The sequence below is a fragment of the Mustela lutreola genome, chromosome 14, assembly GCF_030435805.1.
Source record: "Mustela lutreola isolate mMusLut2 chromosome 14, mMusLut2.pri, whole genome shotgun sequence".
In the NCBI taxonomy this organism is placed as follows: Eukaryota; Metazoa; Chordata; class Mammalia; order Carnivora; family Mustelidae; genus Mustela; species Mustela lutreola.
In genome coordinates, this window is record NC_081303.1 from 43,905,609 (window position 1) to 43,933,455 (window position 27,847).

Consider the following 27,847-nt stretch of genomic DNA (forward strand, 5'->3'; position numbering starts at 1 on the left):
CTTTCTCTATCTCTCTCTCAAAAAAATAAATAAATAAATAAATCTGTAAAAAATATATTCTTACCCAAGCAAAATTCTAAAATTTAAATCAAGTGACAGCTGTAAGAAAATATTTGGAAAAAACTGCAATTTTATATAATGAAAAAAGACAGTATTTGCACATTTTTAATGTTTATACTAAAATATTATTCTATATTTCATTCTCTTTTTTCATTCTATTGGGATGGCAAATTCTGCCACTTAATTGCTAAAAAATCAACCTAAACTAATCTCTTTCCGTCATACACAAGTCCTTTAAAGAGTTTTCATCATCTCACATTTGATCACTAGTTCATTAGCTTTTCCTAGCCAAACAACTTTAAATTTTTCTGCTCACTTACTTCTTTTATGTATTTATTCTTTTAATGATTTTACAGATGCGGAAACTGAGGGAAAGTTAAACAAATTTCCCAAGATCATATAACTAGTAAATGGGACACCAAACACGTGCCAGTTATTATTGGTTCTGGGGATATGGTAATGAACAAAAGAGACAAAAATTTCTGCCCTTAGGGAGTCTGCCTTCTAGCTACCCTCTATAAACTACCATTACAGTCACACCAACTCTCCTCGACTTTTCGGCTCTCTGTAGCGGTCACATTACGCATATATGCCATAGGCTTAAAACAAATTTCTTCCCCTACATAACTTTTCCTTATTACTAAATTTTTTGCTTTCTACTTCTCGCTCTCAAAGTTGATTCAATACCAGTTTTGTTTTTCCTAAAAAAGGCCCATCTACCTTTCCACCAAAGTTTAGCAGTCTAATCTACAACATTGCTCAAATGCATCCATCTATCTTCTCTCCTCAAAAACTCATAGATACTGGGGCGCCTGGGTGGCTCAGTGGGTTAAGCCTCTGCCCTCAGCTCGGGTCATGATCCCAGGGTCCTGGGATCGAGCCCCGCATTGGGCTTTCTGCTCTGCAGGGAGCCTGCTTCCTCCTCTCTCTGCCTGCCTCTCTGCCTACTTGTGATCTCTGTCTGTCAAATAAATAAATAAAATCTTAAAAAAAAAAAACTCATAGATACTGAATTCTAAAGGATTATGAGTTAAGAAGTTCATGTGAATTACATAAAGACTACATAATTTGGCAATTATTTAAGAAATAAATACTACAATTAAAGAATGACTGCATTTAATAGGTAAAAAGGATCTTTCTTGCTCAATTCTTTCATTTTTTAAACACGAAACTGCAGGAAAAAAGTTAAATGGCTTATATGAAGTCTAATTTCTTTGTTAAGTAGTCAGGAAAGAAACACAAATCTCTAATTTAGAAGATATTACTAATATAATTGCTCTGCTACCATATCTTGGGGTAGAGTAATACTGTAAACAACCAATAAAGAAATCCAATTGGCTGATACTCTTTTTAACTACTGGGCATTTCTGAAAATCAAAATTTAAAAATATCCCTTACCAGGAACAAAATAAAACTGGTTGCAAACTATTAGCAATTAGAAAAAAGACAATCACAATTGCAAAGCAATCACAAAGGAAGTTCTAAATCTTTATAAATGGAATTAAATAGCTCTTAATTTGTAAGGCATATATAATTAAATAAGAATGAATAATTACACACATATACTAAATATTTTAATATTAAAATTGTATATAATATTCTCATGTGTACTTAACATACATATACATGTATGTTTAGCATGCTCATCAAATGTATTTAAATATGTACATCTATATATGAACATTTATATAAGCATCTACAGTCATGTGAATATTTATATGCACACACACCCATAATTAGTTGCAATTTACTGGTAATTAAATGATATCAAGCCCACTACCATTAGACAGCAACTAAACAAATACCTCATGAAGACTGGTCCTTTGTGAGTCATTCTACACTTCTCCCTGTTCCTTACCTACTTTCAAACAGACTCTATATCCAACAGAAGTTTCCTTAGAAATGTTCCTAAAACCCAACTTCATCTTCCTCTTACGGTCTCTGTTCTACTGTAGAAGCGAGTCACCCCTTGCTTTTATTACTGCACAGCCTTTTAACTGGACTCCTATTAGAAGGAATTTCCCTACCCCATTTTTTTCTTTTATAATGCCACCAGTGTTATCTTTCCCAAAACAAAACTGGTCATATTATGTACCTCATTTGCCTCCCCACAATCTGTCGGATAAAATCCAAGTCCCTTAAGTTAGCAAACATGTTTCTACACAATCTGGCTATTACTTATCTCTCCAACTACATTACATAGCACAACTTTTCTCTCTTTTCACACACACACATACAGAGATATGTTAAATAAGTATATATTTCCTACACAAGATGTCAACTCCTTTCAAGAACCAGTGTCATCCTGAAGTAAACTTTTTAATCTACTACTCTCCCTCTTACATTTCCCATATTAGAGTTCTTATCACATTGACTGGCCTTGATTCAATGACATGATTTATGTTTTAATTTATATTTATGATTCTAATTAATAACTTTGAAATTGCCAATACATAATACCTGGTAAATAATAATATCAATGCACAAATGAATAAATCAATACTGTTATACTTGGTCTTTGGAAAAATTTACCAATGTTAAATATTTCCTTCCAATTAAAGGTCTTCCTTTTCTACTCTTTATATAATACAGTAGGAAATCAAATAAAATAGCTGATTCATGGAAGCTGTACCCTTCACATATTGCCCATTAGCTCCAAATTCACTCTTTGCTACCCATCTGTGATAATGGTATTTTTCTTGGTGCTTTTCTCTTTTACCAGATAGCCTAATGTTAATAGAAGACAAAGAAGAACTCAGTCAGTACAGGACACTGGGAATACACCGCAGGAGGAAAGGACTTTGGCTTCCTGGTTCCAGTGTGCTCTCAGGCAGGATCCTACAGGGCTAGGCTTCTCCAGTACACAGTGGCCAGTAACACCCAGCAGTAATACCTGGTAGCTTGTTCAGGTAATTTTGTGGCAGAATCCTTCTGGGGAGATAACCGCCCAGGGCAATCAACAAGCTACCCAGGGGCCCGTTAATTACACCAGAACTCTTCCATCAAGGAGGAGGCGTAAGTCCATCCTCCTGGAAATAAATAATCTGGATAAGGTCTTCTCTGACTATAATGCTTCTGCCAGGAACCAAAATCACTAGATGCATAGAATAACATATCCATCAGCATTGCCTTCTGTACAGCACTGGACCTCATCAAGGTATTCATTTAATTGCAAAGTAAGTAAAGCTATGGGTTCATGACCATTAAACTAACTAGTCTTACCCATATTTACAACCCAGAAGGAACTGGCCTAACTGAAAAGTGGAATGGCTTACTGAAGACTCAGTCATGGTACCAGCTGGTATTATTATATCCATAAAAGGAAGGATTCTATTTTACATGATGCAGGATATGCTTTAAGTCAGAAAGCACTTTATGGTATTATTTCTCCTATAGCCAGAATACATGGGACCAGGAATCAATGGGTGGAAGGGGAGTGGCCATTTCATTATTACACTTAATAACCTACTTGCATAAATTCTATTTCCAGTCTCAGTAGTTTAGAACTCTTCTGGTTTGGAGATCTTACCTCCCGACAGAGAAATGTTTCCATGTGAATTGGAAAAAGATATTGACACCTGGCCATTATAGGCCCCAATGTCACTGAACTAACGGGCTAAAAGTTGGGGTTGATCTACTGGCTGATTGATCTTAATAACCAAAGCGAAACTGGTTTGCTTCTACACAAAAGAGGCAAAAAGGACTATGTCTGGAACTGGGAGGTTCTTTGCGATACCTCTTTCTATGCCTAATAGAAAAAGGTTAATGGAAAACTACAGCAATCATTAAGAAAAAAAAAAAAAAAGCAGAACTATTGAGGATTCAGACCTTTTATAAATGAAAGTTCATGTCATTATACCAGGTAAACTCAACTAGCTGAGGTTCTGGCTGAGGGTGAGGAAGATATGGAATGGGTAATGAAACAAGTAAGCTATTAATACCAATATTGTCTCATGATTAGTTATACAAACAGAGGTCACAGTAGCTTTGCATATTGTTTATTTGCCTTTCATATGCATGTGTTCATTTTTATCTGCTAACCATTTTTTCCCTCTATCTCTCATTTTTATTTTCTATGTGTGTTGTTAGTGATTAACAGAAATTTAAATATATTGCAATTAAATTTGAAGACATGATTATAATGGCTCTTGGGACTGCTCTTCCTCATTTTGGGAAATGTCTACATTTGCAAAAAGGATAACTATATCTTAATAGCTACGAACATGTCCTGTTGTTGTATAGAAGTACAAATGTGTTTAGAAGAGTATAAACAGAAATTGAATATCCAAAGGGATGGACTATACCAGTTATCAATTTATTGCCTAATTCACCCTTTATTGTGTGGTCTTTGAAAACAGATCTGTGTCATTTAGATATTTATTCTTTTTAACAGCTGGCATCATGTTAAGGTTTGTCAGGAAAGGACACTGAAGAGACATTTCAGGAAGCAAGGGTTTGGGTTCCTGGTTCCAGTATACTTACCCAGCAGGTTCCTGCCAACCTGTTGCTTGTCAAGGGCCTGCTTTCTTCCTTTCAGGTGGGCTCACAGCAGTGTGTTGTCAATGAGGTATCTCTCTGAACAGATTCCTCATTATCCTTAAAGAGGCTTTCCAGCAAGTTTGAAAGAATGACGCCTGTCACCCAAAGGGTGTATTTCCAAAAATTCTGCCAGTGTAGCACCACAACAACTTCTCTGCCATCTAATGAGTCATGGTTCCACCCTCCTCAAGAGGGTCTCAATCGCAGGCCTGGGTGGGGCTCCTTCCTTGGGTACTCTACCTCGGCCCTAAGGGTACTGGTTGCTTTACATCTGCTGTGCCTGTGTTCTCCAACATTCTCTTCGCTGCAAGCTCGCTCATCTCTTGGCACTCCAACCCCTTGCCTCAGCTTTACATTCTTCATGTTAAACTTTTCTTGATCAAATTACTGTGTACTTTCTCTCACTTTATTGGACTCAGACTGCTACAGATGCCATGACCTCATTACCTTCCTTGTAGAACACTGTCTGACATGAATTAGGTACTCCATAAATAAGAAATAGTTTATTGAATGAAGAAATAAACATCTTCATAGGGAGAAAGCAGTATGTTTTCTACCTAGGACTATATGAAGGCCAAAAGATACCAAACCATGTTCCTATACAGGCTGAACAGAAGCAGTACAGCAAGAGAAACTAATAAAGCTGAAAAGAGATCAAGATGTATTAAGTTTTTCCCTAAAAAATTACCATTTAGACAAAGACTTTCTAAAAAATTAAAAGATTCTAGTAGAAAATGGCTAAACACAAATCTTCTTTTAAAAGACAAAGCCTGGGATGCCTGGGTGGCTCAGTTGGTTAAGCAGCTGCCTTCAGCTCAGGTCATGATCCCAGCGTCCTGGGATCGAGTCCTGCATCGGACTCCTTGCTCGGCAGGGAGCCTGCTTCTCCCTCTGCCTCTGCCTGCCATTCTGTCTGCCTGTGCTTGCTCTCTCGCCCTCTCTCTCTGATAAATAAATAAAATCTTTAAAAATAAAAATAAAAAATAAAAGACAAAGCCTACATGGAGATTAGCCTCTAACTTACAAGTTAGCCTCTAACTAACTTCATAGATTTCAGAATCTATGAAATCTTTATTATTACTATTATTTAAAGAGCCAAGTTGTCATAGGAACAATCAGACACATTTTTACTTGTCAAAAAGACAGAATTCTACTCTGGCATTTTTAGTATCAGATAGACACTTCATATTTCATAATTAATAAAAAAATTTATTTTAAACCTTTTTCTGTTATCCACAATTTAAAAGATTAAATCCATTTAAAAATACACTCACATATATACACACACACAACAGACACAAACCATGATTCTAACCTTTAAAGAGATAAATATCTCATACTAGAGTTCAACAAATTTACTTATAATTCTAACTTAAGAGAAAGTATGTGGTAAGTACTACAGTAGTTCTGGGGTGAAAGATAAACAGAAGTTACCGACAGAAACTAGAACTTTAAAGAGCAAACCAGATTCTGGGAAACATTCAGAGGAATGAAGATGGGAGCATTCTAAACATATGAGAGGAAGACCCAAAAAAGTGCAGCTTCAGGCACGGACTCAAAAAATTATTGTTAGAAACCTACTAGGTATCAGCACTATCCTAAGAGGTAGGTTTACTGTAGTGAATGAATCAAATAAGGTTCCTTCCATGAGTTTATAGTAAGTGATGATTAAGTTAAAGAACAACTAGGTCATAGAATGCACTACATAATTCTTACCTATAACTACTCCTTTCGTCATCACCATCCTTTTATGTAAATGGAGAAAATGCTAACACGTTCATAACTCATAATCTGAAAATAGTATTTGTGGGAAGTGACAACTGCCTGAACTAAGGCAATGGGCAAAGGAATGAAGAACAGGGGTCAAAGAAGAAAGGACCAAGGAGGTAGGTAGGGGAAAAAGATGAGATGGAGGGGTAAATCCCCAAATCAGTCCCACTGCAGGATAAGGGAATATAATCTAGGACATTTCATCAGAATAGAAAAACTTGCCTAACTACAAAATGCAAAATACAAAACATAAACACACACACACACACACACACACACAAATATACTGTGCATAAACATAAATATAGAAGGTACATTTAAAAATAAACCAATTGCTCTCAGTAGTTTTACTAAGGAAACAAACAATATATATATAAAACTTTTCCTATACTTAAGACTGAGAATCATGAACAGCACAAAATTCAGTCATTTCAGATAGAAAATACTACAGTAAACTAAAATCTTGAGGTTGTTTGTAGTTGTAGGAACAAAACTCGGAGAACATAGTGATTGACAATATGTCCCTTAGATAAGAACACAACTGTTACATTAAAAACAGATATTTAAATTAAAAGCCAATTGTTTACTTTTAGGGGACAAGTCGACTAAACCTTAGAGCAGAAATACATGCTTGTTTCTGTGAAGAACAGCATGCCTATTACCACAGGAGCTGGAAGATACACAACCTCCAGTTCTCCTGCTTAGAGGTTTCCTCTGACTGACCTGCATACATATCTTCCAACACGGTGCCACCAGACAACCACAACAGTCCTATTTCCACACTCCAGTCACATTCATTTAGCACCCAATGAAAATACAATGTTCAGAAGAATGGTATACATGTCAAATAATACACTGGTAAAGAGAATTCTTATCTGTAGTTTCAGCTGACATAATTGGTTGCTATGGGCTTTGGGAAGAATTTAAAAATCTAAAAATTGTTCCTAGAATCTCTCTCTGAAAGGTCTTCATAGCAATTTTTAACTGCACCACTGTGCTGCAGCGTTAAAAACACAAGGGGCACAAGCACACTTCAATAGTCTTAAGTAGGAAGTAGACCTGGGTAATCTTTGTTCTCTCACCAACTGTTCAATTCTTAATCTGCAAGAAGATTCTCTGTGCTTCAGGTTTCAGAATAAATGCTGATACAGGTGGCACCATTAAAAGACAAATCAAGAATATGTAAAATGCAGATGGAGAGGTTAAAATCCTCTGGATTCCCCTTCAGTCTAAACCTATAAAATCTACATTTTAATAGCCGATTTTCCAGAGACCACAAGATTTCTTTTTGCATATGCCCTTGATGGAATTAATGAGAGAAGGAGAGAAAAGCATATGCTTAAATGCCTGGGGGCAACTATAACAAAGGAAGAAATTACAGTTTATTAACACAATTCCAGTACTCAGAGCATATTGCTTGTTCTAATTATTCCAGAAAGAACATGTACTCTACAGTCCAATCTCTGTAACTAATGTGCTTATAGACTTTAAGAGGGTGATATTTACCAGCTAAATATTGGTCAAAATAGTAGCTAACATTTAGACATCTGCTTTAAAGAGAAGCATCTCTTCCACCTGCTTCTACAGGCCACAAAGATACACTCTAGTTAACATATTACTGACAGGATGATGAGAAAGCTCCTGTCAGATGCTGGCCAGCCGGGTGTTTGAGACAAAATGCACAGCCCCAGCTGACTAGTTAAAGAAAGTCTGGTGAGGTACAATTATAGAGGCATATGACAAGACTTCATGCCTGACTGATTTGAGAACCAATGACATGACTTTAAACAGCAATGTTCTCTACCTCTGGTCACAAAACAGCAATAAGTCAACTAATATACTCTTGTAATATCATGATTTATTCCTTTGCTTTGAATACATGAGACTTTGGTATGATGTTCTGCTAGTCTACCAGAGATGCACTTGGGGCTTAAACATCTAGGGCCTGCCTACAGCATGTATAAAATCAGTGTTCTTGTTCAGGGTTACAGGAATGCTTCTGTGTGAACTTGATAGTGTATATATCAATAGAATAAACACTAACTTGTTTATGTCCCAATTCATTAAATTTAAATAAAACACAATGTAATAATGGGTCCTAACAAAACACCACACTTTAGGGAGTGGGTGGGATAAAAATGTGATGGGCATTAAGGAGGGTACCTGTGATAAGCACCGAGTGGCACATGTAACTGACAAATCACTAAATTCTACACCTGAGACTAATATTACACTGTATGTTAACTAACTGGAATTTACATAAAGACTTAAAAAAAATAAAAAATACCACACTTTAATATGGAGGGAATTCATGAAAAATTTAAACATATCATTATTCTTGATAGTTTTGCTAACATATCTCAAAATTATTTTTTTATTTTAAAGTTTACCTCTCTAAATTACAAATTCTAATTTTAACTACAAATGGTACCTAAAGAAAGGGACCTTAAAGCAATCTGATTCTCTATCATTGTATCATCACTGAAATACCCAGCAAGCTATTTGGTTGACAACTATGATTCTAACAAATTATGGTGTTGAAGAGTAAACTCATACATACAAAATTCTTAAAATCATAATAAAATTATAAATGTAAAGACACCTTAAGCTATATATGTTCTTCTAATTGTTAAAATTTTGGCTATAAATTCAAAATATGAAAAATGGGTAAAATCTCTTGTATTATTACTAAATACAGCATTGTCTTCACAGTATATAAAATAAGAATGTAAAATGCTTAAAAGCAAGTCAATTCATTAACACTTTATTCCTTCCTTGGTTGTTTCAGACATTTCACTGAATTCTTCCTAAAAAAATAGCTTATTTCTAATTTATGTTATAGTACTAGTGTTTGACCTTAAATGTTACTATGCATGGAATTTACGGAAGATATATACATACACATGAATTTTTCAAGATAGATTCAAGTAAAACAGCTTCTCCCACATAGTAAGGGTAAGGAGATCCTGAAAGCAAGCTTGAATTATGTTTCTTTTATCAGTCCTACTGTCCCCAGGAATGAACCAAAACAAAGATGGTAACGTATAAGTGACATCACCATCAAGTTTCTATGAATTTTCAAACGATTGGCAGAAGAAGTTCACCTTAAACATAAAAACAACTCCCTGAATAATTCCAAGCCTTTATTAAAATAATTTTATTATTTAACTCAAATGAAATTAAAGGGCAGTAGGCATGTTAATTTTTACTCTAAAGTGCAGATCTAGTCTTTTACAAAATTATAGCTAATAATCACTGAATCATTGAATGTTATGCAGATACAGTTCTAAGCACAATATATATATGTGCATTATACACATGTATATATATATACATATGTGTTTATATAACTATAGAGACAGAGATAGATCTACTCAATCTTTATAGCCCTATGAGATTAAGCTTGTGTTACTCCCATTCTCCCAGTTTACATGGGAAGAAACTGAGTCAGAGAGAGGTTACTGAGCTATTAAGAGGTCTTTATAAATTGCAATAAAGAGAACACCAGTCCTTTACAATAGTCATATGCTCAGATTGATTTCAAATGTTTTTGTAAATAGGGCAGCGTGTGCATTCATTCCCATAGCTCACTCCCGCACTTTATTATTCAGGTCTCTGCTCAGTACTACCCCATTCAAGCAGCTTCCCATGACCACTCTACATAAACTGAAACCCGCCCCTCACACCCTTCATCCTGCACACACACTTGCTTTATCACTTACCCCTAGGCACTCACCACCAGAAGATGTAACAACTACTTTTATTTATTCATTTCTTTGTTTCATTAGTCCAATATAAGCTCCTAGAGTGTTTGAGCTTTGCTTTGCTTACTGCTGGATCCTTAGTGCCTAGAAAGCACCTAGCATATAGCAAGTCTCATGACAAGATTTAGTTCCTAGGCCTCTGAGATAGTTCGTACAATCTTTTTAATCTTCAGGACAATAACCGTATAGAAATATTATTTATAATCTTGAAAAAATCATGTTTAAAAAATAAGGAGGAAGAGAATGGGGAGAAGAATGGTTTTGCTTCAATGGCAAATTAAAAACAGCAGAAAATGGGTGCCTGGTGGCTAAGTTGTTGGGCGTCTGCCTTCGGCTCAGGTTATGATCCCAGGGTTCTGGGATCAAGCCCCAAATAGGGCTCCTTGCTCAACGGGAGGCCTGCTTCTCCCCTACTATTCCCCCTGCTTGTGTTCCCTCTCTCACTGTCTCTCTCTGTCAAATAAATAAAAATCTTTTTAAAAAAAATAGCAGAAAAGCAAATATATAAAAAGTACCAAATGACTCAGATTCAATTTCTCAGTATCATTTTAAGAAAGCGCAAATTAACTGTGTCACTACTTTGTGCTTATTCTATGATTATACTACATCACATGTTTAAATGCATATAATGTGTTTTTCATACATAAAATAATATATTTTCAATATTTTTGGAAAAGTGGGCATATGAATATTATAATTCAAAATCTCAAAGCATATTTTTTCAAATGTAGAGTAATGGAAATAATCCCAAATTAGAATCAGGACACCCAGTTTCACACTACCTGTACCTAACTAGCTGTTTGGCCCTGGGGTGGCCATTTAACCTGTTGAAAAATACACTGCTCATTGTGTTTTTTGTTGGGGTTTTTTTTTTACGATTTTATTTATTTTGACACAGAGAAGAGAGCACAAGTAGGGGGAGCAGCAGACAGAGGAAGAGAGAAAAGCAGGCTCCTCGCCAAGCAGGGAGCCGGTTGCGGGGCTTGATCCCAGCACCCTGGGATCATGACCTGAGCTGAAGGCAGACATTTGACTGAATCACCCAGGCACCCTCCACTTCTCATTGTTAAAGACTAAATAGATATCCCACAGGACTCCTGAAACTGCTGCTAACGTACTAAACTTCATGCAATGAGGTTTACATTTTCACTATGGGGGAACAAACCAAAAAAATTACCTTATTCTTATCAATTAACCAAATTTGCAAGAAAGGAAATTTATGGAACATTACATGTTTTAATAAATACCTAATACATTACTAAAAATTATGTTTAAATTTATATTAAAGATTTTTAAGTCAAAATACTAAAATTTTAATGTTTACAATAGAAAAAAGGTTAGGAAACCTAGCAAAATACTCTTGAATATTTTTCTATGACCCAAGAAAACTCCTATTCTCATTGCCTTTACCACAGTAATGAAGACCTTCCAAAAGAACATTTCAGCAAGTAGCATAAAACCTGTGATTAAAAAAAAAAAGAATGCTACTTTGACTTTTAAGTTATTATCAGCCTGAAGAGCTCCTCCAAATCAGAACTATTATAGAAGCTACTCCCAAACCACTACTTGGCAACAAAGATGAATCTACCTATTACCAGGTTAGGATAGCAGCTATTATCATGGCCCCTTGATTTCTTTCAAGTAGCTCCAATGGAAAAAGCCACAAGTGAATAATAAAGATCTCATAATAGCTCTTAAGAATTCTTTATATGGTAGAAGGCACTAAAATGAACTCTGGAGAGTTAAAAAGAAAAAAAAAAAAAAACCCAACTCTCATCTCCTGATAAGAAAAAATAATTAACCTGACTTAATGCATCTGAGAAGGCTTTCTATAAATCAGACTTTTGTACTTCAAGAGCCAGATTAAAACCATATATCAAAAAAGTATGTAGATATTGTCTCATAAGTACACATAGAATATTTCTAAGTCTGCAGAGGTTCGTGGGTCTTTTTGTGAAATGCTCAATATGTTCTACTTAAAAGGAGAAGTGTGAAGTACTTACAGTGCTTAATTTGCTAGAGGTAATAATGATGCGTCTCTCATGTAACATGCTGGCATACAGCTGCAGCATGTTATTCACATCCACGGCAACAAAATATTCTGTAAGATTTCTCTGTACAATTGAAAAGTCATCGTGTAAGTTGGAGCTCATGGTGATTATGAAGGAAAATATTTTATACATTTACCAACAACTCTTAAAGTTCAAAGGATGTTATTATTAAAGATGGTATTCATTAAAATAATTAAATTTAATACTATTCTGCTGCCACATGAAGCACATAACATTCTATTATTATTTGAAACATAATCCTACCCCAGGAAAACATTTCTCAGAGGGTAATCAGAAGATCACACATTTTCCACTCTCCCTCCCCCAAGTACTTATAAAAGAAGCTGATTTCCGGGCCCCAACTGTACACTTGCTGAATTGTAATCTTCAGAGTGTGGCTCCAAGTATCTTTTACTTTTTTAAAATAATTCCTGATAATTCTTATATACACTGAACTTGGAGAAATGCTATTCCAGAGTCTTTTTATGTTTGCCAGTCACTCAGTAGGCAACATCACTGCCTGATAGTACATATTATGTACAAGGCACCCCAAGGATGAGATGGATTCATAAAGCAGATCTTTGTTCCTTTATTAAGGAAAACTCCTTGTTTATATCCCATGTCGGACCTATTCTATGCTCCTATAACCAAATACATTTTGATGTTAGCTTAGCTAATTTTCTTGATTTAAGACTTTATTTTCCCCACATAAGGTCAAAATTGGGATAAGCTACATTAACTTTGACTTTGAGAAGTTCTCCTTCTTACTTATTTTTAACTTTCTGTACTCAAACATAAGCATCCTGGAGGGTTATAAAGTAAAGAAGAGACTGAATAAGATATGATAATAAAACGAAACTGTAGTATCAAGTAGACTATGACCTAGAAGGTGAAAACTTTTCATTGGGCAAGAAAACAAGAAATCCAATAAATAGTTTATTTGATTTCCAGAAGGCAGAAACTTTACCAGGACAAATTTGTAATGGCAGGGTATATCACAGAATCTGTAGTATCAGTGAGTGATGTTGAATTTAGTGGGGAGAAATTCATTTACTGTTTTCTATATCTGAGGTCTATCTCACTTTCCAATTCAGTTCTTCATATGGATTATTTTTATGGCATTCAACCTTGGTATTTTCCTATAGTCTCAAAGAAAAATAATTTCTAGATGGATAAGTATTTCTCAACACAGAATGCTGTGTGGATAATCTATATCAGGCCCACATTAAAAACAGTCTCATCTAGTCTTTTCATATGAGTTATATGGACTCGCCTGTACTAAAAACACCACAGTCTTGGTTTAATATTGGAAAATTTACAATTATCTCTCCAGACTTCATGCACTCATCACCCATGCACTTTTGGAAACCAAACACTTAGTAGGTTTGAAAACATTTTGGGAAGAACAGTAAAGTTCTGAAAAAAATAACTATTTCTGGAAATTTATTTTTTCCTATTGATGTTTCTTTCACTTTTTATTGAATTCTTTCTATTGATCCATTGTATCTTTCCAAGAGAAGTTGAAAAAAATTATTTAAGAGAAAATTTCCTTTTCGCACAGCAACCAAAACCCTATTTGTCACTTCTACTTTCCATGTAAATTTTTCCACAGAATATTAATTTATAAAAACTATTAAAACACTGAAACTATTTCTAATATGGCTACAATTAGGACTTTAAATAAAATACAAACTTTAGTAATTTTTATAATTTCTTGTAGTACCCCTCAAGTCCTACAAAATATATATCATGTAAATCAAAATCAAGAAATCAAGTACAGGGGGCACCTGGGTGACTCAGTCAGTTAAGTGTCTGCCTCCAAGCTCAGGTCATGATCCCAGCATCCCAGGATCAAGTCCCATTATTGGGCTCCTTGCTCACTGGGAAGCGTGCTTCTCCCCTGCCTGCCATTCCGCCTGCTTGTGCTTGCTCTCTCCCTCTCTCTCTGTGTCAAATAAATAAATAAAATCTTTAAAAAAAGAAATCAAGTATAGGACATTATGATTTTCATGGAGTTATGCAAGTAATCTAAAATGCTACAGTCACTTCACTAAAGTAATTATGTGTATAAAAATATTTCCCATTGCCAGTATTTATCCCCTACCAAGTAGAGTCATCTGAGATATTTCCTCTACCTCATCCCGGGGAGCTCAGGACCTAATATACGTGTGTGTGTGTGTGTGTGTGTGTGTGTGTGTGTGTGTGTGAGAGAGAGAGAGAGAGAGAGAAAGAGAGAGAGAGAGAGAGTGTGTGTGTGTGTGTGTGTATGTGTGTGTGTGTGTGTGTGTGTGTGTGTGTGTATGATCCTACTGAACTATCTCAAATGGTAGAAACAGTTTTTCTCATAAAATTTTCCTTACCTACAACCGATATTAAGAAGGGAGTAAAACAGCAGACACATCAAGAAGAAAAAGAGGTAACAATACTATTCCTATTTCTTATTTCTAACAAAACAGGTAATTACAATGTATTCTATTTCTCTATACAAAAATCTTTAGGCACTGAGACAAAAATGAATATAATTCATAATATGAGTAGCATTAAAAAGTACAGAAAACAGAAAACTTACACTCTCAGGAATTGTTGGGAGTCCAGTTACATCTGGGGCAATGAAGTAGGAATGCTAATAAATAGAAATAAATCACGTAAGAAAAGCAGAATTAAAATTTTGTAGCAATATATATAATTTGAAAAAAATAAGAAAAGATACATCAACTAAATTAATAAATGCCAAGGATTAACATTCAGGATTTGCTGAATTTGAAAGATTCTTAAATAACATGGTATTGAATAATAACCTCAGACAAAGAGTTAAGTGTTGGTTAAAAACATTCAACTTTAAAACTGAAAATAATAATCATGGGAAAAGTTTAAGACAAAAAGTACGTTACTGAAAAATATATAGATAGATAGATATAGATATATAATACACACATATACATATAAATACATTTAGGGAGACTGGAAAATAATGAGGTTTGCCATAAATTCCAGAGTGTCTGTGGTAAGTCACAACAAAATCTTCTGGTACAGATCAGCTACTATATTATTCAGAAAGCAGCAATAGGACATAATTTTTAAATATTTAAAACCTTTTAAAAATGTAATTATCTCAAAATATGACCCTCATACGCCCACTGAACAGTAATTACCTTCTATAATATTCAAAGCAATACAACAGTTCATAGATCTATTTATATAAAAAGCATATTGTGTATGTCTTCATGTTCCCCATTCATGTTCCCAAATTTTACCACCCAGAGTCAGTAAAACTAAATCACCAGAATTGTTTTATTTTCTGTTCATATTAATCTCCAAAATTATTTTCCTATCTTAACCACATAAGGACATACTTAATACTGTCTTATAGTTAAAAACTGGAAAAGAAACATTCTAGCCAATACTGGGCACAATTAACCAGTCAGAACAGGCTAGTTAGCACAGTCATAATGTATAATTTTCCAGAGTAGAAGAACAATATGAGATAAATCACTAGGTCTCCTGAGACCTTGTGACAAAAAATGTGACAGAAATCTCATGCTGTGAATGCACGTTAACATTACTACTACTGACAATGGAGAATATGCATAGATTTGGTCTCTATCAACTACTTTATTTGGAGGGGTTTTTAATAGTACTATATTTCATAAAACTATGCTCTAAAAGATAGTATAAACAGAAAATATACTCCAAATGATTAATTTTCTTAAAAGAGACAAATTAACCATTTCCCAAAGGACTGGAGTAAATCTTAAAAACACAGTGAAAGAAGTAATTATTTTCTCAATTTAATAGTGATTTTTAGAAGCCAATGACCTTTTAACTCACCGGTACTAGGAAGGGCTGATCTTTCAGAACTTGCTCACTGGCAATAAATATCTCTTGGTTCTTATAATATATGAGAGAAAAAATGAATATTTTACTTTCATGGGGGAAGTTTACACAATTTGCTGTGTACCTGAGACAAATTCATGTAGTTACATTATCCACAGTATCCAACTATAATTATAAATGCTATTTTAAATGCTGTTTTGCTAATTTTATGCTAGAAAAATCTCAAAGAAAGTATTTTCATTTTCAAAAGAGAGTAGAAAATGCTGTGGATATTTAGTGAATTTGAAATGTACTTTCAAAGTAAGCATTTACATTAAATATTAACTTTTTATACGATCTCTGTGATATTCTTATAGTTTCAATGTCAAGCCTTGAAAAATTCATGTGTTGGAGCATTCACAAAATATGGTATTATAAGAAAGTAGAGTAGTTTCCCAAGGCTTCTCACATTTTTCTATCAGAAATTGTGCAAACAAAATTTTCTTTCCACTTTGTGGAAGAACAATAATTCCTAGGATGATCAGTCGTTACTGGGCATCATAAAACTAAAACCTCAACAAGTAGCTGAGGACAATGTTTCTGGATCCCAACTCTGCCAGTCTGGAACAGCACAGCACTAGACATAGCACTTTGGTAAGCTCTAGCTGAAATCAAATGAAATTACTAAATGGACTTTACACGAATTTAGGACTTTACACGAATTTAAGACAATATTTTATCAACCAGCTGAATCTGCCAATTCTTTAGATACTGTATTGAGAAAAGGTGTACAAGATTTGAAAGCGACCATAGACATTGACTCAAAAGCTTACAAAAAGGCTTAAATTATAGAAATGAATACATAGAATAGAACACAGTCACTCAAATTTCCTAAACAAGATTATTTCAGCTATGGTACAAAATATGTTATCCAAATGAAATAAAATTTCAATTCATTAACAACTAATGTTAGGATAGCTTTTCACAGTATATCTAGATATATCATTTCACACAATTCCCCAAACAAGTTTCTCAAAAATGGACTCACTCAATTTCTCATATGAAGAAAAATAATCATCACAAGATATTAACTTTTTGCTAACATCACACATTTAGTGACCATGACTTAAACCAGTATCGTCTATTTTTAGATACTAAGAGATCTAATAGTTTTTGATATATGACTCTTACTAATAAAGGTGAAGTATTTCAATATCCAGTATTTTTGAAATGTATTTTTAGAAGATATTTATTTACTCCAGAACAAATGACACTCCAATTTAAAACCAACACACTTTTTTAAAAGATATTATTTATTTATTTACATATAATGTATTGTTTGTTTCAGGGATACAGGTCTATGAATCATCAGTCTTACAGAATTTATAGCACTCAAACTCCATTAACGATCTAGGATAGCCACCCTCTATTATCTTAGTACCTATATTTCCTTTACCCTATAACAAAGTGTTAGAATCATTTTATAAATACAACTCCTTCAAAGAATGACACTTATTTTTGATAATCCAGACCTTTTCTTTGATCTTGATGTTTTTCCTTGACCTTTCTACTTCATTCCACTAACCACTAACCTTGCATTCTTTTGGGTTTAGTGACCTACAAATCTGAGTTTCTCCTTAACTTCCTTAACTTCCTTCTTCTAATTCTTTCACTTGACCTCCTTCCTTCTTCTATATTGTATTTTGGCAATTAGACATCAGCCTCTGCTTTATTCTCTCTATATTCTGTCCTTTAAATAGCTCAAGTATTCTTACAACTATTTCTGCAGATGACTGCTATATCTGGGTTAAAAATTTCACGTTATCCTTAGATTTCCAGTGTGCAATCTCCAAATGACTATTAAATATTTCCACTTTGGCAGTGTTCAAAAAGAGGGTGCAGACATAAAGGTACAGAGATCCTGGGGAAAAAAGAACAATTTATGCTGTTAACGACACAGGAAAGTTTCACAAAGTGGGAAGTGAGCTAGTTCTAGACTAAAGATGGATAGTCTACAAAGAGGCTTTAGTAAAAAAGGAAGATGTACAAGTGAGAAAACTCGATGTTCATTCAAGAAGATGAACAGAACAATGTGACCAGAGTAGAGAATCAACTTAGGAAAAGAAAAAAAGGAGAGAGACAGAAAAATGAAAAGGGAGACTGAGGCTAAGTAGTGTGTGGTCATGAATGAAAGCCTGCTGGAAAGACAAATTCTGGACAAATTCTACAGAAAATGGGGAGCTTTTAGGTTTCAGAAAGAAACTTTATATAGTTTAAGGAAGTTTAATCTGATAAGAGTTTTGTAGAAAGGATTAGAAAGAGAGACTCTAAAGTAAGAACTATTTAAAGTGCTAAGCATCTGAACCAGGGTGCTGACAGTAAAAATAGAACAGAACAATGTCAGAGAATACTATTATTAAGCAAAATTATAGGAAAAATTTAAGCAAAAGAAAGTTATTACCAAAGAATATAATGAAAGTAACAATTTCTTTATTGTGCAAAAAAGCAAAAGACATGTAAATATGATTACATATACTTCAATTTACTTTTTCTTTCAATTTTTCTTGCATCATTATATATTTTTTCTTCCTTATAAGTGGCACAATTTACCACTACATTGGAAGAATTAAAATGAATATAAATAAATTTTAACATTTTATTTGGTATGTTGACTATTAATGAAAACATCCACATATGTGATCATTAACTTTGAACATTTACAAAATCTCCCAAAATACTAATGTGCACATTAAAACTCTTGGCAGTAAGTAATCTACACCACCACAGGCTTAGGTTTGACAAACTTCAACCATATTTTCAGTGTTTGGTGTTTTTTTTTTTTTTTTTTAAAGATTTTATTTATTTATTTGGCAGACAGAGATTACAAGTAGGCAGAGAGGCAGGCAGAGAAAGAGGAGGAAACGGGCTCCCTGCTGAGAAGAGAGCAGATGTGGGGCTAGATCCCAGCATCAGGCTCTATGGAGATCTGGGATCATGACCTAAGCCAAAGACAGAGGATTTAACCCACTGAGCCACCCAGGGGTCCCGTGTTTGGTGTTTATAAGGGAAGATGGATCACAGTGTAGGGAAAGAAGAAGCTTTAGCCCACAATTTTTATCATATAATTAGTTATATGCTAAACTTTCAATTCTTATTATGTACTGTTTTCATTTTAGGAAGGGTATTGTGCATGTGTGTGTACATGCGTGTGTGTTTCCTTATTAAGGATAAAGTTTACCACCTGAAAATCAATATTCCTTACAAAATATTCTCATAGATTTGGTTACTGCTACTGTAAATTTTAAAAATCTGTGACTCACGATCTATAAAAATATACATCTAAAATATGATAGTTGAAGCATGGCAAAAAGTCCCACTATCATCCTACAGTAATGTTACTAGCACTGACATTTCCCTAGTAGCAGAGTTTGCTGAAGTTGTATGTGTTTTTAAATGACAAAGTGCTATGACAAAAAAAAAAATCAATTAATAACTCAATACTTACCACACTCAAACTGACAGGAGTGTTTGCCTTTGGTACTGGGTGGCTATAGAGTGATTTGAGAGTTTCATTCAAATCATTTTCCTAGAGTAAAATGAAAAAGTACATTTTATAAATGAATTATATACTAAGTGATGTAATTAAAACTACTTGATAAATCATGCACTATGCCTTTTCAGATTAGACAAGTTCAGATTAGACAACTGCTTTCCTCAAGAATGTTTCAAATAACAGAAATTGAAATATTTAAATTTAATAAATATGAAAAAGATCATCAAATATCTTTATCCAAAAAGCATAACAGCAATATTTCTACTGAGTACAGATCTCTATTTGGCAAAACTTCATTATTATAAAATACGCTAATGCTATCTATAGAGGAAATCATTTAAATCATTAAATTCAAGAACAATGGGATTGAATAAAAACAACAACTTTTTATCAGATCACTGAATGCTTCCATTTTCCATTTTAATTTTAAAATCTTAAACTTAATTTTTAAGGAATAGATACAGTTTAGTATGATCATTGTACTAAAATACAACATACAGGTTATTCTACATAGTTCATTTCTAAAGAGCTACCAGTCACTACTTGACTCACAATAAATGGAATTAAATAGAAGATATAACACATCTAGTTCCCTGAATATGTAAAATAATAATGTACCTTGATATGCATGCTCACTTTTTCCAAGTTATGCATATAAACCCAATAATAAATATATAAAGGTAGCTTTTTATACACATGATTTTTATTCTTAAAATATTTAGGTGTGGACAATATACCAGAGAAAATGACAATTGTTCAAAAATGGTAATAATTAATATTAAGGAATTTGGATATGAGACTTATAACTTCTCATAATTTGTCTTATAAATTAACTAACAAACCTTAATAATTCCAATTTCTGTAAGTGTTTGTGAACTGTGTGCTCAAAACTGCCTATTTGGAATTCTCCCTAGAATGACTTAAAAGAAATGACTATAGAACTTATCTCTTGACCATTAAGAAATGAAATATATCCAGAGAATATTCTGGATGATATTTAATGCTCTGTCTATACAAAACTCCTATGACTACATAAGGTTTTTTAAAGTCTAGCTTTTAAAATATCTTTATACTTGTCTGATGTTGATTAGGTAAGGATAACTTCGATTATAAAATCTAAATATCAATCTATATAGCCTGTGACACTGGATTAAAAATAAAAAGAAAAAATATTACAATTATAGATTTACTTCTGGTTTTTTAATTAATACTGTTGAACCTACGATACAGTTTCCTCTGATTAGGAACATAAATGTAGTCTCTCTTATTTCCTCTTTTCAGAAAACTAAAATTATACGGATTTGTTCACAGTATTTTCTTTTATATATTTCAGTGTTACTGATGGTCTCAGAGAGACTGACATATTATAGATATGTAAGCATTAACTTAACAGTAAGAGTTTCTAAAAGTAAAGTATTCTAAATTTGCATGACTAATGGAATTAATGCTGGTTTCAAATGTATACTCATAAAAACAAAGAACAAGAAATAATCATAAAGTAAAATTCTGGTTTTAAGTTTCCATTGCTATACTTAAATTCTTTTATTTCCAGTTATTTTGCTAGGAAAATGACTGTATAGCTTCAACATAAAACTGTTCAAGTAAAAAATGACCTTCTAATGAATACTTCACAGAATTATGGATGTCAAGTGTAGAGGGGGAAATATTTACACACACACATACAAATATACCTGAACTTCTGACAAACAGCAAACCTTGCTATTATGATATAATAATAAAATTTGGTTGCCAAATTAGGAGACTGTTTACCAGAAGCATAAAAGGAGTATCTTAATTCAATAATAATACATTTAAGCTCTATTTAATAAGAAGTATCTGGAATAGTATTTGTGCTGAACTTGGGTTTTGTTTTTTAAAGATATTTACACATTGAATCTTAAAAGATGAGTGTTCTATCAGTAATCATGAGTGAGTGACATAATCTTGAAAGATAATTATATAGGAATTCTGGAAAACCTGAATGATTCAAGATAACTGGATAGTACATTATGTGTAAGAAAGAAGCAGTTTAGCCAGGAAGGAATATCAGAAACCAGATCACGGAACTTCTTATATGTCAGGCAGCAGACAAGTTTAGATTTTATTCTAAGAGAAAAAAGGGAACTATAAGAAGATTGTAAGCAGTGATATGATATAATCAGGTTTCAAAAAGAACATTCTTAAAAATCAAAATATAGTGGTACTTATAGCTATGAGTATGTATGAAATGGCCATAAATGTACAGAAAAAGAGAAAACTAAGAATACAAAAAAGAACATCAAAGTTTTAGGTATAGATAGATGAAAAAGATCAAAGAAAGACATTATATAGTTAGAAACAATGGAAAAACAATGTCAGGCCAATCCAGAAAAATACAATCTTGAGAGTAATAAAGTATCAACTGAGACTATTTTTTTAAAGAATATATTTATTTATTTATTAGAGAGAGAGAGAGAGAACAAGTACAAACGGGGGGCAGGGAGCAAAGGGGAAGGAGAGGGAGGAGGAGAAAGAAAGAATTTCAGGCACACTCCTCACTGAGCATGGAGTCTAACATGGGGCTCAATCTTATGACCTGGAAATCATGACCTGAGCTGAAACCATAAGTTGACACTTAACCAATTAAACCACCCAGGTGCACCTCAAATGAAAATTTAAAAAGATAACAAAGGATGGAAAATATACCCTGAATTTAAAAATTAGAAAACAATAACAGGCAATCATTACAAAATTTTTAAAAAACCTTTTATTTGAATTAAATTACATCAAATAGCACAGCTCATATCTTAGTAAATTAGTTCTTGTAAAAAAATTCAAACAATGATTAACGGGGAAATTTTACAAATATCATCCTAGAAAAGTTGATTAATTCAAAAGCACACTTCAGCGTTTTCATTTTTATTTTTAAGAAAAAAAAGATAAAGACCTAAATGTAATGGCTAGAACTAAAATTCTTAGAAGAAAACATATGGGAAAAGCATCATGACACTGAATTTGTAATTTTTTGACATGACGCTGAAAGCATAAGCAACAAAAGAAAAATACATAATTGGACTTCATGTAAATTAAAAAAACTTTTGTGAATCAAAGGACACAATTAGCAAAGTAAAAAGGCAACCTATGGAATGGAAGAAAATATCTACAAATCATATATTTAATAAGGGATTAATATCTGATAATATATAGAACTGCTACCCAACAACAAAATTTGCTTAAAAATGGGCAAAGAATTTGAACAGATATTTTTCCAGAGAAGAAAACTAAATGACCAATAAGCACATGAAAATACTCTACATCAAGAATTAAAGAAATACAAATCAAAACCACAATGATATACCACTTCACACCCATTAGAATGGCTGTTATAAATACAAAACAAGGAGGCATTCCAAGAGGGCAGCGTAAGTCCTGAATTCATCTCCTCCTATAGATACAGCAAATCTACAGCTACATATGAAATCATTCCCCCAGAAAAATACCTGAAAACTAGCTGAATAGCTCCTGCACAACAAAGAATAAAAGACCACACTGAGAAATGTAAGAGGCAGAGATATGGCCTCATCCAAAACTCCATCCACCATGTGGTGACCCACAATCAGGAAGGATCTCAAGCAGCTTCTCCCTGATAAGCAAGGGGCTTACGACATATATAAGGCACCTCAACCCTTCAGACCTGCACCAGAGCAATGAGCTCCCCAAATGTCTGGCTTTGAAAATCAACAGGGCTTATGTCCAGGAGAACAATGAGTTGTAGAGAATAGAGTTCCTACTCTTGAAGAACTTGTGCACAGACTCACCTGCCACAGGACCAAGCACAAAAGCAGCAGTATGGAGAGCACCTGGACCTACATGAAGGAGATTCATTTGCCAATCCTAAAGCATCTGCCAGAGGAGGAGGAGCTTATTCAAACTCTCTCCAGAATAGAGGTACTGGTAGGTGTCATGTTTGCTTTCTCCCTCTACCTTTCTAGTGCTGGTGGGCACATCCTGGCCCTATGCCATTCCTGCAGCCCCACCACAGCCAGCAGAATTTACAGCCTACACAGGGAATGCTCCTTGAACACCTGGCTCTGGTAGCCAGGGCGAAGCTGAAGAGAAAGTTCTTGGCAGGCTACCACCCTCAGGGCTCTACAAACAGTAGAAGGAAATACAGTCTTCCTATTTACTTATCCTGAAACTTCTACTGAGAGAATTACTTTAGGATTACCACACACCTAAAGGCTACCAAAGTATTTCATAAGTATGAAACCACACTTTTGCCACTGTCACCAAGGGTATTTTTCCAGATTGATGGGTCTGAACACCATCAGACTTTCTGATTGCTGTCCCACAAACTATTTACATAACTTTAAAGCTGCTGCCTGAGGATCTAGCTTCCAACCAGCCAAAACTAGGAGCTGAGAGATCCCTCCCTCTGGGACATTCAAAGGATATGGACTATCTCAACAACTAGGAGTTATCAATAATGAATCAGGGTGTTTAGACAATCATAAAGGTTCAAGAGACAACCATGAGCTAAGGCAGGGTTGTATGATAAGGTTCATCAATAAAAAGTCATTCTTTCAAGAATAAGAGAAACACCTTTTTCGTCTAATGCATAGAATAGAAACCAACCAAAATGAGGAAACAGAAATATATTCCAAATGAAAGAACAAGATAAAGCTCTAGGGAAAAAACCCTACAAGAAATGGAGATGAATAATTTACCTGATAAAGAGCTCAAAGCAATGGTCATAAAGATGCTCACTGAAATTGGGAGAAGACCAGATGAACACAGTAAAAACTTCAAAAAGATAAAAAATATATATACAGGAAAGTATCAAATAGAAGTCACAGAAAAGGGACGCCTGGTTGGCTCAGTTGGTTAAGCAGCTGCCTTCGGCTCAGGTCATGATGCCAGCGTCCTTGCTCGGCGGGGAGCCTGCTTCTCCCTCTGCCTCTGCCTGCCATTCTGTCTGCCTGTGCTCGCTCTCTCCCCTCTCTCTCTGATAAATAAATAAAATCCTAAAAAAAAAAAAGTCACAGAAAAGAACTAAACTGAAAAATACACTACAGGGGTTCAACAGCAGACTGGAATCAGTGATCCAGAAGACAAGGCAGAGGAACTAACCCAAACAAATGAGCAAAAAGAAAAAATTATTTTAAAAAGTAAAGATAGCTTTAAAGGACCTGTGGATAATATCAAGCAGAATAACATCCATATTATAGGGGACAGGAAAATAATTTGAAAGTTATTTGAAAAAAAAATACCTGAAAACATCCCTAACAGGGTGTTAAAAACAGATATCCAGACCCAGGAAGCCCAGAGACTTTTTTTTTTTTTAAGATTTTATTTATTTATTTGACAGAGACTACAAGTAGGCAGAGAGGCAGGCAGAGAGAGAAGGAGAAGTAGACTCCCTGCTGAGCAGAGAGCCTAATGTGGGGCTCGATCCCAGGACCCTGGAATCATGACCCAAGCTAAAGGCAGAGGCTTTAAACCACTGAGCCACCCAGGTGCCCCCATGAAGCCCAGAGACTTCTTAACAAGATGAACCTAAAGAGACACATACCAAGAAACATAATTAAAATATCAAAATATAGAGAGTCTGAAAAGCAGCAAGAGAAAAACGACTTGTAACAAAGGAACACCCATAATGCTATCAGCAGATTTCTCAGCAGAAACTTTGTAGGCCAGAAGAAAATGGCATGATACATTCAAAGTGTTGAGGGAAAACAAACTTCCAACCAAAAATACTTTACCTTACAAGGTTATCACTCAAATTTGAAGTAGAGAGAAAGAGCTTTCCAGACAAACAAAAGCTAAGGAAATACAACACCACTAATCTGGCCCTATAAGAAATGTTAAAGAGATTTCTCTAAGCTGAAAAGAAAGGGTAATAATTATTAAGAACACATATGAAAGTAAAAATCTCATTAGTAAATACATTGTAAAGGTAGTAGATTAAACACTTACAAAGCTAATATGAAGGTTAAAAGGCAATGGTAGTGAAAATAATTAAAACCATAATCATTATGGTTAAGGAATATAGAAAATAGGGACGCCTGGGTGGCTCAGTTGGTTAAGGAATATAGAAAATAAAGAGACTTAAAATTGACATCAAAAGCATAAAACATGGGGGCACCATGGTGGCTCAGTGATTAAGTGTCTGACTCCTGATTTTGTCTCAGGTCATCATCTCAGGGTCATAAGGCTCCATATGCACTGAGTGTGAAGCCTGCTTACAATTCTCTCCTTCTCTCTCTCTGCCCTTCCCCACACGTATTCTCTCTCACTAAAAAAATAAAAAATAAAACGTGTTTTTATGGGAAGGTGGGTAAAAATTTAGTTTTAAAATGCACTCAAATTTAAGTTGCTATCAGCTTAAAATACACTATTAAGTATATAAGATGTTATGTGTAAGCTTCATCATAACCACAAAGCCAAACCCTACAGCAGATTCACAAAAGAAAATGAAAAAGGAATCAAAGTATACAGCAGCATAAATCCATCAAACCAACAAGGAAGAAAGCAAGAGAAGACCAAAACAGAGAAGAATTACAAAATAGCCAGACAATTGAACAAAATGGCGATAATTACATAAGTATACACAATTACTTTAAATGCAAATGGACTAAATTCTTCAATCAAGAAATACAAAGTGGCTACATAATTGAAAACAAAAACAAAAACAAAAACAGGAGTGCCTGGGTGGCTCAGTCTGCCTTCAGCCCAGGTCATGATCCCAGGGTCCTGGGATTGAGCCCCACATCAGGCTAGGCTCCCTGCTCAGCGGGGAGCCTGCTTCTTCCTTTCCCTCTGCCCCTTACCCTGCCTGTGTTCCCTCTCTTGTTGTGTCTGTTTCTGTCAAATAAATAAATTAAATCTTTTAAAAATTTAAAAAAAAAAAAACAAACAAAACCATGCCCATCTATATGCTGCCTACAAGAGACTCACAGCATACGTAAGTATACACACAGAAAGGAAATGAAGGAATAGAAAAAGATACTTCATGAAAAAGGAAACTGAAAGAAAGTGTGGTAGCTATACTTATATCAGACAAAATAGGCTTTGAAACAAAGAACATAATAAAAAAACAAAAATGGGCATTACATAATGACAAAGGGGTTAATCCAGCAAGAAGATACAACATTTGTGAAGGGAGAAATTGACAATAATACAATAAGTTGAAATTGACAGTAATACAATAATAGCAGGAGACATTAATACACTGGTTACATCAAAGAATGGATCATCCAAACAGGAAATCAATAAGGGAACATTGGCCCTAAGACACACATTAGACCAGATGAGCTATATATATAACAAACATTCCATCCCCAAACAGTAGAATACACATTCTTTCCAAGTGTACATGAAACAATCTCCAGGATATTTCATATGTTAGGCTACAAAACAAGTCTCAATATATTCAAGAAAATAGAAATCACATCAAACATCTTTTCCAACAAAAACTGTACAAAAACTAGATGTCAATTACAAGATAACTGGAAAAATCACAAACAAATAGAGATTAGACAACATACTACTGAATAACCAATGGCTCAATGAAATTAAAAAAAAAAAGAAATTAAAAAAATACCTTGAGGCAAATGAAAATATAACACACCAAAATCTATAGGATATAGTAAAATAGCTCTAAACTTTAAATTCTAAACTTTATAGTGATATAAACTATTAGTGGATGTAATATCACTCTATTAGTGATTAGTGATATAAACTCTAAACTTTATAGTAATATAAACCACATGAAATATGAAAAATATCAAGTAGAGTAACTTTGCACCTAAAAAAAATGTAAAAAGAAAAATGAAGCCCCAATTTTGTAGAAGGGAGGAAATAATAAATGTCAGAGAACATATAAGTGAAACAGGGGCTCAAAAGGCAATAGAAAAGATCAGTGAAACTAAGAGTTGGTTTTTTAAAAACAGAAACAAACTTGACAAACCTTTAGCTGGATTTACAAGGAAAAAAGAGAGAGTTCTCAAATAAATAAAATCAAAAGTAAAAGAAGATACAACTCACACCAAAGGAACATACAAATGATCATAACAGATTACTAAAATAATGTTATGCCAACAAATTCAACAACTTAGAAGAAATGGATAAATTCCTAAAAATTTACAATCTTCCAAGACTGAATCATGAAGAAATAGAAAAATTAAATAGAGTGATTACTCATAAGGAGACTGAATGAGTAATCAAAAAACTCCCAAAAATAAAAACCTGTTAGAACAGATAAAAATCAGCAAAGTTGCAGGATACCAAATCAATATACAAAAATCTGTTGTGTTTCT

The 27,847-nt window shown here is 34.1% G+C and overlaps 1 protein-coding gene across 5 annotated transcripts in view; it reads right to left on the minus strand.

The window, feature by feature from the left end:
• DENND1B (DENN domain containing 1B) overlaps nt 1-27,847 on the minus strand; it is a 277,522-nt gene that overhangs the window by 127,351 nt on the left and 122,324 nt on the right. For 3 of the 5 annotated variants that reach the window (XM_059147012.1, XM_059147013.1, XM_059147014.1), the window contains exons 7-10: nt 19,503-19,583; nt 16,013-16,072; nt 14,754-14,807; nt 12,137-12,247 (exon numbers count right to left, since the gene is read on the minus strand). In XM_059147012.1, the coding sequence (XP_059002995.1) occupies nt 12,137-12,247; nt 14,754-14,807; nt 16,013-16,072; nt 19,503-19,583 (306 nt within the window). The remainder of the gene's footprint in view (nt 1-12,136; nt 12,248-14,753; nt 14,808-16,012; nt 16,073-19,502; nt 19,584-27,847) is intronic. The other 2 variants (XM_059147015.1, XM_059147017.1) reach the window with 1 other exon arrangement.